Source organism: Eumetopias jubatus, unplaced genomic scaffold (assembly GCF_037043125.1).
Source record: "Eumetopias jubatus isolate StellerSeaLion01/CBP00866 unplaced genomic scaffold, mEumJub1_p1.0 scaffold_6, whole genome shotgun sequence".
In the NCBI taxonomy this organism is placed as follows: Eukaryota; Metazoa; Chordata; class Mammalia; order Carnivora; family Otariidae; genus Eumetopias; species Eumetopias jubatus.
The window spans coordinates 50,099,868-50,115,268 of NW_028274812.1; the positions used below are offsets into that span (position 1 = coordinate 50,099,868).

General features: G+C 46.7%; 1 protein-coding gene and 1 long non-coding RNA gene across 3 annotated transcripts in view; one reads left to right on the plus strand and one right to left on the minus strand.

The window, feature by feature from the left end:
- TRAF3IP2 (TRAF3 interacting protein 2) overlaps window positions 1-5,523 on the plus strand; it is a 41,201-nt gene extending 35,678 nt beyond the window's left edge. Inside the window, exons 8-9 of one of the 2 annotated variants that reach the window (XM_028104146.2) lie at window positions 2,758-2,832; window positions 5,303-5,523. In XM_028104146.2, coding sequence (XP_027959947.1) covers window positions 2,758-2,832; window positions 5,303-5,449 — 222 coding nt within the window. In that variant the 3' untranslated portion in view covers window positions 5,450-5,523. The other variant, XM_088023888.1, reaches the window with a different exon arrangement.
- Window positions 1-15,401, minus strand: part of LOC114209908 (uncharacterized) — a 92,852-nt gene that overhangs the window by 11,999 nt on the left and 65,452 nt on the right. The window lies entirely within an intron of this gene.

Here is a 15,401-nt window from a genome sequence, read left to right on the forward strand (position 1 = left end):
GGCACATCTCGATGCTCAGATCAAGGGGAGGGATTGTTCTGAGCTCATGATAGATGCGCAACGGTCCACCGCCACACCTGAACCATGGGGCCTGGCCAAATTAAAGCCAGTGGGAGAAATTTATAGGAAGATAGGCTTGCTTGGCATCTGATAGAACATTCTGACCAAAAATATCACCCAGCTTTGGAATTGGCTGTTTTGTGAGCTAGTGATCTCCCTGCTTTCCAGGATGACAGAGATGCTGTGGAGACAGTTCCGCTTCACTAGGACGCTGGAATAGACTTGCGACTTTCAAAATGTTCTGTGGAGTCCCTACTGGGTGCCCATCGGTGCTGGGGGTCAGAGCGGCTCTGAGCCTCCCACCCCACCTCAGCCAGAGCCGGTTTGCCTTTCTCAGGCTTATTTGTTTACCAAAGATTCTGAGATTTTAAAAAGGCTTGACATCCACTGGACTAGAACTTGTAAGCTCCATTCCAACTGGAACATTCCACAGGCACCTGGAATGGGCAGAAAGGATCACAGACTAAGACGGCAGTATGGGGCAGGACGCTGAAGTGGCCCAGACGGAATAAGTAAGCGGCACAAGGCAGGACCCAGGCAGGCCTGAGACGGGCAGCTTTACCTCAGGGGAAGCTGACTGAAGTCCGGGTCTGTCCTGTGGATCAGGAGCACAGGAAAAAGGCAGAGTGGGTGGGTGGGTGAGGCTTCCCCATCTGTCTCCTCTTCTAGCAAGTGCCTACCACTTATTTGTGATTAGAACCAACCCAGAGTAAAGGCCAAGGCAGGGTGGTAAGGTCAGAGAGCAAGGCCAAGGAATCAGGAGATAAGCGTCCGCCATTCCATCCTCTCCCAGTCTGACAGCCCATGGGCAGGGCCCTGCAAAGGGTCACGGCTGGCTGCTGCAGGTCTACATGGCCCCAAAGCACTCCATGTCCTGTCTGCATCTCTAGGAGCCTGCTGGTCCTGGGAGCTGACAGCTGGTGTGTGGGATGGGCTTCCGGTCCCTGCCAGTTCCTGAGGGGACCTGACAAGCTCTGCTGGTGTGCGGCAATGCCAGGCAGTAAAACACAGCCCAACCCCAGAGCCTATCTGATGGTGCCCCGCCAGGAGCCAGATTGCCTCCAAACTCAGTTTTCTGGGGACAACGATGCCTTGGGTCCTTCCTTATCACTGGAGGGGTTGAGGAGGCCAGATAAGAAGACCTCCAGGTCCTCTCCGGGCAGCAGAAGCCTTTAGGACAGAGGGAATGAAGAGGTAGCCATGAGTAACGGCATCATAGGGCCAGTGACCTCACAAAAAGCCCAGATCTGGAAATAAGAGAGAAAGCATACACTGCGGCTGTTCGGTCGCCAGCCGACTGGGCGGCTTAGTGGACAAGCAAAACTTTACGGATTCAGTGTCCTGGATGGAAGTCAGAGACTAAATCCAGTTCTTCCCTTGTAACTTATAAACCTGTGCCCTTCCTTTCACGTGTTTGTCCTGGTGATTGGTGTTTACATGTTGCACAGTACACAGATCATTTTAAACTAAGACAGTGGTTCTGAGAACAAAAAACCTTGTGGAGCATTCGTGTGTGCGAGTGTGTGTGTGTGTGTGTGTGTGTGTGTGTGTGTTTATGAGGGGGTTTCTATGGTGACTTCAATAACCAGCTGTCACCACTGTCACTTTCTTCTCTGTCCTGTTTTTATTCCCCTGCACAATGAAGACTTCTCAGTGATAAAAAATCAATCGGAAGATGAAATACTTGGGAACACATAATTCCTCATCTCCTTGTCATCAGATGACTGAGAGCTTTGTGCTGGTCACAGCACTAGGAAGACTCCAGCTCCCCTCACCTTGAAAATTCTGGGTTTGATAGAGTTCTTGGCAGCTAAGTCTTTGGGGGCCACCGCGGTGTCAGAACAAACTGGAACTGTGTGGGGAACCTACAGTGTGGCGGGCAGAGCTCCTCACAGTTGACCCCCAGTCTCATCTCCCACTCCCTCCCCACTCCATCCTGTGCTCCAGCCACAAAGCATTGCTAGCTGGTCCCAACCCCACCAACGTTCTTTCACACCTCCAGACATTTGCTCATGCTGTTTCCTCTACTGAGAATGTCCTTCCCCTCATCCCCTACTTCCTCTGCCTGACCAACTTCTTGTCTTTCAGTATCTAAGTGACACCTCCCTTGTAACTGCCCTTCAAATCACTGATGCAGAATGGATGGCCCCCATTTTGGGCTTCCACAGCAATTATATACTTTTCACAGTGCCCTGTGGTTGGCAGTTTACCCTTCTTCCTGCTCACCAATCTGCTGGCTTTGGAAGGTTAGGAATCGTGCCAGCAGTGTTCTGGTAACCTGGTTCTCAAAAAAAAAAAAAAAAACCTGATTTGTAGCATTTCCCCATTTCCATGGTATAAGTACTCTCATCATGGCCAATTTCAAGCTACCAGTGTAAAATCACTGAACACAGAATTAGGAAGGGAGGCATACAACTGGCTTTCGTGAGCCGATGCAAGCCCGCTGAGCACGCCCTGGAAGGTATCCTAACCCCTGAAACCCAAAGTCTAGCACAGAGTGTGACCTTTAATAGGCCTTCAATAAATGATTAATTGAGTGAATGGCATGCATGTGTAATGGGGAGACCTTAAAAGTCTCGGTGTGTGGCACTCAAGGAAATCAGAATAAAAATGCTGTCAGGACTTGCCTGGTTCTGGGTGCCATTAACTCCTCCTCCTCATTCCTGAAATCAAACCTTCAAATTCTTTCTGTTCCAGATGCAGATTGAGTTCATAAAACAAGGAAGTATGAATTTCAGATTCATTCCTGTGCTCTTCCCGAATGCTAAGAAGGTAAACAAAAAAATAAGCAAGCAAAAAACCTTACAATTCAAGCTTTGGTGTGCTTGCTATCTGGGATTTTAAGTGGAAAAGCTTGTGAACTCTTTATCAGTCCTTAGAGATAACAGTGTTACCAGAAAGATCCACAGGTTGTAGCACTCAGCTCAGCAGCATGAATCAGGAATCAGGAAGGTTTTAAGTTGTTATCTGATGGACCATCGCTGTCCTAATTGTTCAAACAGCCATTACACACAAAGAAGTAGTTTGCGTTTTAACTCATGAGAGAAAAAAAGACTGTTCATCTGATACTTCTTATCTCTCATACATAAAAGTCAAGATATGTACATTTTTTTGCTGACTGTCCACAGACGTATTTTGGTGCACAGAGTTCAGCTCTCAGATCTGTAGATGACAGGAATTAAATCTACACAGTGACCAAAGTGAGCTTTGCTGTGGTTCATGGGAGGGTTTTTACACCAAAAGAACATGCCAGCAGGTTTGGGCCATGGGGACAAAAACCATCTGAAGCCACGTTCCAGGCTTGGCAAGGAGAAGGTAGAGGTGTAATGAATGTCTTGAGACTCAGAACACAGCACCCTGGGCTCAGGCCCAGCTGCACCCGGGAGGAGCCCTAAATGTCAGGACTGCGTTGAGACTTGTATGGGGCAGGAGGCAGAGACCAGCTGAGAGGACCCAGGGTCCCAAAGCTCAGCCCCCATGCGATAGCGCATTTCCGCCCCTTGCCCCAGGCTCTCATTGCTCCCACTGCAGGATCTCCTTACTGGCCTTCCCGTCTACTTTGACCCTGTACTAACCACCCTCTCTCTACTCTACCATCAAAGAGGAACATCCAAAATGTAGATCTGATCTGTCTCTCTCCAGCTTGGAAACTGTGTGGTGGATTCCAGCTGACTCCAGGATCGCATCCGCCTTTCTTCGCGTGGCAGATGAGGCCCCTTAGAAGAGGGCTGAGCCCACTTGCTCAGGCTTCTCTCCCCACTGTGTGCACAGTGACTCTGCTCTGGCCATACTGGACTATCTCAGCATACCCCCACACCTGCCATGTTCTTTCATGTTTCTGTGCCTCACACGTTGCCCCCGCTTGCAGTGCCCTTCCCTCACTTGTCTGGTAGTCAACTCTTGCTTACCTTCTAGCACCCAACCTCTCTAGATTCCGCTGCCCTCTCATTCCCTTGCCAATATACTAAATTGTTCCTCTTTTGAGCACTCTTAGCTCTAGTGCCTTGAGTCAATGGGATGTGGTTGGGAGGGGAGGGGCTGGGGGAACATAGTGATGGAAAAGGAGACTGACTTTTAGTTGGTTTTATTGTTATTTTAAAACTTCTTCAGACAACCCCCTCGCTGCCTGTGCTCAGGGCAGACTTCTCCCACCTCCTGCCCCTTTGGTACACCATTGCCTAGAAAATAGTTTCTTTACAGTTTCATTTACATTCCATCATTACGCCGGGAACTCCTCAAGGCAGTAACTGTGTCTGTTGGATCTGGGTGTCATCCACACCCAGCATGATGCCTGACACGTAGCAGGTGCTGCTTCTAAGCTTATTCTGCAGTCTCCAAAGGGATCCCATCCACTCAGAGAAAGACCTACAAGGCCCTAGCTGACTCAGGCCCCTCTACTTCTAGACCTCCTCTCCTACTCTCACTTACTCACTCTTCTCTGGCCACACTGGCCTGTTGCTCCTTGAACAGGCCAGGCACGCCCCCACGACAGGGCCTTTGCACTGGCTGGACCCAGACATCCACAAAGCCGGGTCCCCTCCACTCTTTTAGGTCTTTGCTTATTTTCTCAGTGAGACCTTTCCTAAACACTCCACTTAAAGCTGCAAACCTTTCAGCCCTGTCCAGTACTCCCTCTCCCCTTTCTCTGTCTTATTTTTCTCCACAGTATGTATCACCATCAAACACACTATGTATTTTACTTATTCGTGTCTGTCTCCCCAACCGAATGTCCACTCCGTGAGGGCAGTCTGAATCAGCACCCTCACGATCCCTGGCTTAGTTTCTGCTTTTTGCCTGATCACAGACCTGGTGGGCTCCTTCTCCTGCAGGCCAGATCTGTGTGGCTAGAATGAAAGGATAATGAATTAGATTAAGCCCATAGCCTTGGCATACTTCTTCTGAAGCCACAAAGGAATTCCCATCACTCTGCATGACCTCTGTCCTACCCCTTTTATGTGAAGGTGGTGAAAAGCACGTTGAAATGCAAAGGGCAGGTAGCCTGGGAGGCTGACAGAAAATGCCTCACACATGTGGTTTCCATAATGAGATCTACAGCTTACACCCGAAGCCAGGAGCATTGCACATGCTAACCCCTTCTAAAAGCCAAACAGCACAACTCCCAGGAGACGTCAGTAGGGCACGCCCACGAAGGGAAGCCATAGATGTTTGGGAACTGAGCCTGGGCTCTGGAATCCAGGGTTCTCTCTCAAGGCCTTCACTCCTGTCCTTCCCTCTCCCATAGGAGCACGTGCCCACCTGGCTTCAGAACACTCACGTCTACAGCTGGCCCAAGAATAAAAAAAACATCCTGCTGCGGCTGCTCAGGGAAGAAGAGTACATAGCCCCTCCCCGGGGGCCCCTGCCCACGCTTCAGGTGGTGCCCCTGTGACACCCTCGGTCCCCAGAGCCCTGGGCTCATGCCGTGTGTGTGTGTGTGTGTGTGTGTGTGTGTGTGTGTGTGTGTGTGTTGGGGGGCAGATCCTGTTCCCACAAGACTCTTCCAGCAGAGGCCATCTGTTCGCAGTCCCTCTCAGAGGGCTCCCCCCACCCCGGAAGGCCTATCCTGCAGACGACTTCTGCGGAGACCTCCACAGACCCTGCCTTTCCAAAAGAGGCTGTGGCTGTTCTGTATTCCCTCCTTCTGATGCCCCCAGCACGTTGCTCCTCACAGTCTGATGCCTCTCCCTGCTTAGCCAGTAGATAGAGAAATGATGTCACAGTGAACGACCACAAACCCCCTCCCGTTGCTTAAAGCTACTTTTATGAGTTAGCCAGATGCTCGCGTGTCCTCGGACCAACCTGATTCGTGTACAAATAATAAAATGTTTACTCTTTTGTAAGATTGTATTTTGCTTTATCTCAAAGGAGATAGATGTGTGTTAATTCCTAGTGACATGGGCAGTTGCTTCAGGAAAGCTGCTTAGATGCAATATTAGATGAATGTAACTGACTGGTCTGTATGAGAGGATTAGAGCCAGATAGTTAAACAATCCCTTTTAACCTAATCTTCAAAGCTTTATTCTTGCGGTAGAACTTTTTAACAAAACCACTCCTGTACACCACACAGCCATGATTCTAAGTAGACTCTAAATCAAGCCTGGCTGTGCACGTAAGAATATCCGTGGATGGGAAGCACAACAGCTGCGGTAGAAGGCGGGCCGGAGCAGTGGTTTGTGCTCTAGTCTTGCTCCTACCACTAACTAGCTGTGTGACCTTACGCAGGTCCTTTCACTCACCTGAAACCCCGAGGACTCGCTTCTAAAATGACGTGGACAGAGGTATCTCGAGGGCCCTAAGTGTTTTAAGGTCTGGGACCTAAGTTCTAAATACTCTTTTGAAGAATGACTGAGTTTTCGTAATTATATCGCCCGGAGGATAAAATTACATTTTCCCAACAGGGACATTTTTCACTTTTTTTAAATCTGATCAGCAGTACCCTCACATTAGTAATTTTAGAAACATATATATCTTGCTCATCTGATCTCAAGAAAACACAAACATATCCGTATATGAGATATATATATATAATCTACATAAGCTCTAAAGCAAGGTGGGGTGACGTTAGCTATGGGCTAAGTAGTAAGAAATATGAAGATTTTGAGGTGGGGGGGTGGGAGGAGAGAGCTACCATTTCCTGTTACCTGTGTACCTCATCTCCAAAACAAGGCTCAATGGTGCTACGAGATAGTTCACCCCTTGTATGTCACCGTAGGGAAAAGACAAATACCAACTATAAATAAGGTTTGCTAATGAATTGCAAAGGACACAATTTCATTTATTTGTTACCCGATGTCTACTGGGTGGTAAGGTGAATGTCTTTGTTTAAAAACAGAAAACAAAAAACAAAAAAACAGGAAAAGGGAAAAAAAGCTAGTATAGTTTTTTTTGAAGTAATCATTACCTGAAGTAAGACTATCACCAGCATCTTTGGTGCTGTAGCATCTGAGACCTGGTGGGACTATCTGGTTTGATTAATTTAAAATGCCTAAAAAACCTCCCAAACACAAACTTCGAGGCTTCTCTCTCTTTTTATTATCTTTTTTTTTTGAAGATTTTATTTATTTATTTGACAGAGAGAGACACAGCGAGAGAGGGAACACAAGCAGGGGAGAAGCAGGCTTCCCGCTGAGCAGGGAGCCCGGACGACGTGGGGCTCGATCCCAGGACTCTGGGATCATGACCTGAGCCAAAGGCAGACGCTTAACAGTCTGAGCCACCCAGGTGCCCCTCTTTTTATTATCTTTTTTGGAGGTGACACCATCATTAAGGATTCACACAATTGTAAATAAAAGGACGTCAGCAATCATTTCTCTGAAATGTTTCTAGTTTGCAAGGGTTTAATAATGTGCTGTTACCCCTCCTCCCTGCAGAGGCCTGGCCTGAGCTCTCAGCCACTGTTCCCACCCCAGGTGAGTGACGAGGGAAGGTCCCTGGTGTTCCACAAATAGTCATCACACTGTTAGAGCTGGTAGCGCTGGTAGCCAAAAAGACAAACAAAACAAAAAGTACACACACACACACACACACACACACACACACACAGCACCTGACCAGGTGATGAAAGTTTGACCCCTGAAGTTTCTATGAAATCTGCTGACCACTGACATCAAAGGAATTTTAACAACTATTTGAGAGCGCTGACACCAAGATTAACACTTGGTTTATTTAGATGTCATCCCTGTCCTCGTGCATTCATCTGCAGATATTTCGGGGGTGGATGTGGGGTAGGGCTGACTCAGTAAAAAATAACCTCTTGGCCACAAGGCTTTATTCAGACCGAAACTGATTTTAGGGGTGAGGTGTACAGAATGCAAGGTTAGATGCTTGTCTAATATTTAGTAACCAACTTAAAATTTGAAATGTAATTTTTAATTTCAGGGACTAAATGTACATATGCCTAGTTAGTTTAACTTAACCTCTATATCATCCAGAGACATCTCAGTGCATGGCTACAATCTAAGTATTAGACTAGCTATTTCTCACTTCAGTGCTCAGAAAAATGATTGTTGTTGATACTCTTTTCTTTTTTCCTATTAAATAAATCACCTATTTAAAGATTGAGTGTTTCTCAGTCGTCTCAGCAAGGGAGGGAAGCCCTCCGCTTTGAGCATTCCAGACCTTGCTTCATGATGTTTTGCCAAGAGCATTTTTCTTAACCTCAGCCACTTCATTAACCACCTCCTCCACCACTTTGCCAAACACCCCATTGTCACCATCACCTTTGCCAAAGGGATTGCAAAGTCCTGTGATCACTGGGAAATGATCCAGAAAGAGTTTCTCAAAACACAGGATCTTTCTGTTTCTTCCTAATGAACCAAGAAGAATCAGTGAGCCCCACCTCCTCATGGTGAGTGAAAAGACAAGGAAGGTTAGACTGTGGGAAAATACCGCAAAGAAGAATTGCCTCTCATCCTGAAGAATTATGCGCTACTTTTCAAAATGAATAGCTCTATCTGAGCCCACCAACCAAATAAACAAAAACAAAAACCGGAAAGGAAGAAACACCAAAATAAATTTAATTCTTAAATCACTTATTTCTGGAAACATTTGGAATTTTCAATCTGAAAGGCCCCTAGAAATCACGCACCTCTGCAGTGTACTTTTATGCATGCAGAGAGGGGGCCCCCCAAAACCATGGCTTCTTTAAGTTCCCCCTAGGACTAGAACCCAGATATCCTGGTGTCTAGTATGCAGACATTTATCTGGCAAACCTAGAAAGCTTTCTGGCTCTCGACGGTAGATTTGTTCAACAAATGACCCAGCATCTCCCAGAGGTAAACTGAGCCTCATGAACGTAGGAGGCCTGAGGGAAGATGCACCTCTGTCCTCTGGTGGCTGGAGGATTAAATGATCATGTTGCAACTTGTTCTGGGGGAGAGTCTTTGGGGAATTAATTATTGCTGTGATTAGATGGAGTGTGACTTCTCTTGAAGTAGTTTTGGCATATTTATTTATTTCATACGAGTATTATATAAAACCAAAGCACAATTTAAAAGACCTTGGCAACTTCCTGAAGCTTACAGATAAAATCTGCTGTTAGATCAATTTTGTTTTAGTTTTATCTGGCCAATCTCCACAGCAAGAACAATGAAAAATGCTTTTATTTTTAAATCCTGTAATAGTCATCTTCCTCCACAGTGCTTCTCATCTGATAAGAGTAGCACTTGTTGGAATAATGCATAGCTGTTTGGAAAATCTGCATTACCTTTCAGATGAAGAAATGAGAAAGGTATAGGTCCTGATCATTCTCCTTTGAGTTGGGGCCAGGGTGGGGTGGAGGGAGGCTGCAGAAAAAGTCCCTTTTGTCAGGAGGCACCTGGACAACACCAAAGAGCCTAGCCCAATCAATAGGGCTGGCATCTGGGGAGGCCCTGTGCCCAGCAGGATAGCATGTTCTGAACTCCATACTGATTTTGTTCCATTTTCTATTGGAAAAAGCTTTCAGATAGAATCCCAGGATACTTGGTGGGAGCTGGGAAGCTTTCATGGACCCTGGGCACTCATGTGCTGCCAACTCACCCACATGCACTTCAGCCCCTCCATCTGTGACTGTGCATTTGCTCCCAAGTCCTTCACCTCTAGCCAAACAGGTGGGACCTGGGAGAGGGACACTCAGTGTAGTTGAGTTCCCTGTGTCACTTCTCAAGGAGCATATGAGTGTGGGTCCAGGTCACCCTCACCAAGGTCTTTAGGAAGTGATATTTGAGCCTCTGCTAAAACAAGGAGAGAGTCTTAGACCAAAGTGTTCCTGGGCCAAGGTGACCATGTGCCGGGGCTGCCTGCTCTTTTCTAGAAACGCTCGTATGGAAGGAATAATTGCAGTCCCCGATCCCCCGGCACTTGTAACTAAAACCACGAGGGCACACATGTTTTGTCCCTTGCCTGACCTCCCTTTGCTCCCTTCACCAGGAAGGCGCTGATGGTAGGCGGCAGCTGGGGAAAGGGGGTGGGGGGAGAAGGCGCGAGAGAGAACTCAGGCCTGATGGAGCCCATTAGGCTTCGTGTGCAAAGCAAGTTGAGATGAAGTAGCTGCTCTGGTATGCGTCCAAACTGCTGTTCTATTTTTAGCCTCTCCCGCGTGCTTCTTTGCCCCGCACGGAGCGCCTGGGCACCTGGATCGGCAGCAGAACATGGAACCAAGCCACTCATTTGTAAAAGTGGAAGCAAGGAGGCCACTGATGCAGGGCTTGTTTATCACTGACGGGGAAGGGGACCTGGAATGTTAATGAGGACGGCTCTCTGAAGCATGCCTTCACGGTTAGCTAGGAGTTCAAAGGAGAAGGGAGCCTCAGTCCCGCGCCGCACAAATGTAAACCATGGATAGCGGGAAGGAGAAATCAATTATGCTGTCGCAGGCTTCCATGTCATTGTGTTGGAGTTGTTAGAAAAGGTAGGACAAGGACCGGATCTCAAAAGGAAACAAAGCCACATGGCCTTGAAGTATAACGAGTTTGCCATGGCAACAGATGGAAATGAGCCTCCCGGGCACCGAGCAGGTGTGTTATCTTACAGAATAAACATACTTCTCTCACTCCCTGGTTTTTATAATAAAACCTGTGTTTGGATTACTTTCGCCTCCTCTTTGTTACCCTGAGAAGTTGGCCAGGGCTCAATCAGCCCAAGGCTCTAGTGAGGGAAACAGCTTTGGTGTTATCAAAAGGGCTGCTTTAGAAAAAGCTGGCGCAGGGCTTGGCTGCCAGTCTGCAGGCTCAGCAGCAGCTGGGCCGCAGGTACTTGCAAGTCCTTTGCCCCCTGCGGGCAACGCCCTCCATGGAGGGCCACTTGTCCCTGAGAGCATCAAGGTGGCACGGGGAGGCCAGGCTCTCAGGCTGGCGGTGGTCAAAAGCGGCACTCTTCCGAGGAGAGGAGAAATGCGTTTAGGCGAGGCTGGGACCCGACCGATTTCCAGCGTCCTGTGTTATCTGGGATACAGGCCAAGGGTTCCTTGAGTTCAGGGATTAACTGATTCTATCTTCCAATCTGTTATCTACAAAGTTCGGGTACTCAGAAGCTTGCAGAGAGTGGCCAAGCGCTTCCCTGAGCTTTAAATCCCTCTCAGATGGGTTCTGCCATGGTGGAGTCTCATGTTCGAAATGTGCACAAAACATGGAGATTTTATAAAATCCTCCCAAGTTAAAAAGAGAAGTTTCCCTTTTTTGTGGTTACAACGCCAAAAATCATGATCAACTAGGAGAGTCTTATTTTCATTGTTCTCACTTTGTGGCTAAAAGAAAACGGGTTCTAGAGGGGAGGGGGTGGGGGGACGGGTTAGTCTGGTGATGGGTATTGGAGAGGGCACGTACTGAATGGAGCACTGGGTGTTATACCCAAACAATGAATCATGGAACACTACATCAAAAACTCATGATGTAATGTATGGTGATTAATATAATAAAATTAAATTTAAAAAAAGAAAAGAAAATGGCTCCCATTCTAGCTTCGCATAGATTTTCAAAACAGGATGCCCATTCACAACAGACTCCAAGAACACAAGACAATTCTAAACTAGGCTGGGACAAAACAGCTGAACTGGGGGCAAAACCGTCCAGCAGCGCTTAGTATTCAGCAGCACCAAACGCGCTCCCCCTCCGGCCCGCGCCCCTGCTTTCCTCCCCCAGGATGCCCAGCACCAGTGCCCCTGCTCCATGTCAAGCCCCAGCCCCCCCCCAGACGATGCCCTGGTGGCCCCTTCCCACACACCCTTACCTTATATACACTAATAAATAAAAAATGAATGTCTGAAGAAATAAGCTCTGGTGTCAGCGGTGGAAAAAGTCTCTTGCACTAACCCTCTGAGGCAAAAGAGTATCCCCAAGTTCAGGCGCTAAACCAGGCTGGGCAGTGACTGAGGGGGGGCGTTCCACACCCAGGTTTTTAAAATTTAAGATTCTAAACTAAGGTCTTCGGATACCAGCATACAGTTCTTCGTTGAAAAGGCACAGGAAGCAGAAGTCCCAGCGTGAGCACAAAGGTTTTGGTTCCATCATGCTACTGTTTCTAATGAGACAGGTATTCAAAAGCTAATCCCAGAAAGGTCACACAGTGGGAGCTAAGCAGCAGCTAGAGATCAGCAACCCATCTACAATTAGGTATTAAATGCCTACTGTGTGCAAGGTCCTATGTTTGGCACAGAGGTGAGTGATACATGACTCTTGCCTTCAAATTATTTAAAATCTAGGAGCCCGGGCGCCTGGGTGGCTCAGTCGTTAAGCGTCTGCCTTCGGCTCAGGTCATGATCCCAGGGTCCCGGGATCGAGTCCCACATCGGGCTCCCTGCTCAGCGGGAAGCCTGCTTCTCCCTCTCCCACTCCCCCTGCTTGTGTTCCTGCTCTCACTGTCTCTCTCTGTCAAATAAATAAATAAAATCTTTTAAAAAATAAATAAAATAAAATCTAGGAGCCTGGGTGGCTCAGTCTGTTGAGCATCCGACTCTTGGGTGGTGGGATTGAGGCCTGCATTAGGCCCCACGCTCAGTGCCTCCCCCTGCTTGCACATGCAGGCGCTCTGTCTCTAAAATAATAGATCTTTAAAAATAAATAAATATAAAATCTAGGACATAGATAAAATTATTTAAAATCTAGGATAGGACATGACACGTGACAAGACCAAATCAAGGCAGTACCCCGTAAATGCTAAGCCAGGGGGCCAGATGCTCCCTTTTCCCTGACCCTCATGATGACCCAGGCCTGAGCCCACATTTATGCAGTTTCAAGGTCAGACCCTCAAACAAGCAGTTGACTGGACATTTTTCCTAACAAACAGAAGACTTGCTCATTCCTCCTCCCCCCACACACGTTTTAGATTATAATATTCAACATCCCTATAAACCAACACATGGGTGAGATCCAAGATTAGGAGACAGAATGTAAGAAATAGAAAAGTATGGAAAAGCACTGCAGAGCGTACGTATTAAACTAATAAATGAGGGCACCTGGGGGGCTCAGTCGGTTAAGCGTCTGCCTTCTCAGGTTCGAGTTAGAAGGCAGACGCTTAACCGACTGAGCCCCCCAGGCACCCCTCTAGGCTCTCTTTAGAGACAGCTGATGTATGCCCTGCAGACTGCATTGTCATTTATTGGTTTATTTATTAATTTTTAAAAATTTTATTTATTTGAGAGAGCGAGAGAAAGCATGAATGGGGGGCCGGTAGAGGGAGAAGCAGGCTGCTCACTAAGCAGGGAGCCCGACGCGGGGCTGGATCCCAGGACCCTGAGTCCCACATCGGGCTCCCTGCTCAGCTCCCTCTCCCTCGGCCTGCCGCCCCCCTTGCTTCTGCTCTCATTCTCTCTCTCTCTGTCAAAGAAAGAGAGACTGCCTAATCCATCCGGCAAGAGGGCCAGACAGTATTGCAGTGAGAGGGAAGGTAAGGATGTGCATTTCACACTGCACCCTCCAATGATCTGGCAAGGCAGAGACCTGGCCGGTGCTGGGATCTGCTGGGAGAAAGCAAATGGGTTTCTGGACTCTGCTAAGTAGGGAGTGGGGAATGTTGGAAGTTGAGCCTGTCAGCCAAATCTACAAATAAGTAAGTGGGAAAGCAGAAAATGATAATTTGCTGGAATGAGCAAGGAAACTCTCTCCATGAATGAATATTGACATTGTCCAGTTTCCCCAAGCAAGATATGTGGCAGAGAGCACTGACCACGCTGAGTCTGTCTTAACAAGTTTAACAAGTGTCTTAACAAGTTTCTCGCTTGCACAGGCGGAGTAGTTTTGTAATCAAACAAACCTGAGTGTGGGTCCCAGTTCACTTACTTACAAGTTGTGTGCCCTTAGGCAAGTTACTTCCTCTCAGAGTTTCAGCTCTAAAAGGAGGACAGAACCGACTCCCGGAAAGACTGTCAGGATAAGGTAAGATGGATGATATAAATCTTCTAGAATAGTGCCTGGCAGGTAGTAAGTTCTCAGTAAATGTTCCTTTCTTGCCCTTTCCTTCTTGCTTTCTCCCTCATAACCAACGATTATTTATGGGGACTTTGAATAATTTCTTATTTCCGAAAAGTAAAATAGCAAATCCTAACAACAACAAAAAATGAAGCCTTAGGAGGGTCAACATCTGAGCTTTTAAGCTAAAAACACTTCCATCTAGTTTTCCAGAGGAGATCATCAGCATTCGTTTGTTTTCTTACCAACGCCTGGACCACAGCAGACTCAAAGAACAATCACAGCCCCTGGACACAGCCTACTTCCTCCCCTCTGTCAGGTCACTAAGGAGCAAGACTCTCAGCAGCACTGGCTAGGATGATTAAAGGTATAACATCTCAAACTTAGCCATGATGTTTGACTTTAAAGGAAACTAACTTTAGAGATTCACAATGGGGCCTCAAAAATAGGATAATGGATTTGAAACTATTTTGAAAAGTAACTTGAAAGGCAGTATTGTGTTCATATTATACCTATTATTAAAAAGGAAATTTTGAATTCAGGTCGGGAAAACCTCTATGCTCTCCTCTGGCTCTGCTTTTTCAAGAAATGAGGAATCACTGTCCACCTCCAAAACAGCTCACTCCAAGCTATCTAGCCACGAAGGAAAAGGGGGGGTGGTTAAGCAAACATTTTAATTGAAACATAGATGCCATCTTGATTAGTGTTTCTCAAACTTTTTTTTCCCCCCAAAGGAAAAAGTTCTCCTGAAACTTCCCCCATGTTGGCTTAAGTAATTTTCATTATATCATTCCTTAAATATGTACCAATATATGATTAGGTATAAATGCTTCATACTCGTAGCTCACTAAAAGCTATAGGAACAGAAAATGAAAAAGTTCTAGAGATCTGCACAATGTGAGTATACTTAACACTACCAAACTGTACACTTAAAATTGGTTAAGATGGTGAATTTTATGGTATGTGGTTTTTGCAATTTAAAAAAACTATAAGGGGGTGCCTGGGTGGCTCAGTCAACTAAGCATCTGCCTTAAGCTCAGGTCATGGTCCCGGGGTCCTGCGAACCAGCCCTGCATCGGGCTCCCTGCTCAGCTAGGAGTCTGCCTCCCTCTCTCTCTGCTGCTCCCCCTGCTTGTGCGCTCGTGCTCTTTCTCTTTCGCTCTCTCTCTTTCTCTCATGCACGTACTCTGTCAAATAAAATCTTTAAAAAATAAACTAGTAGAACAAATCAAATTTACAAATTAAATAAAAATGACATCACCAGATAAATTCAAATAAAAAACAATAATTTAGTGTAAAAGGGGTAATATATTGCTGAGATGAAATAGCCAATGTTGGGTTTAATTTATACCTGTCAGTATAAAAGCAAATGAAGATGCTTTTTTGCATTTTATCTTTCAATTGTTGACCTAAATATTTGATGTTGAAAGTGACGGACAGTCTTTGACTCTCAATCAT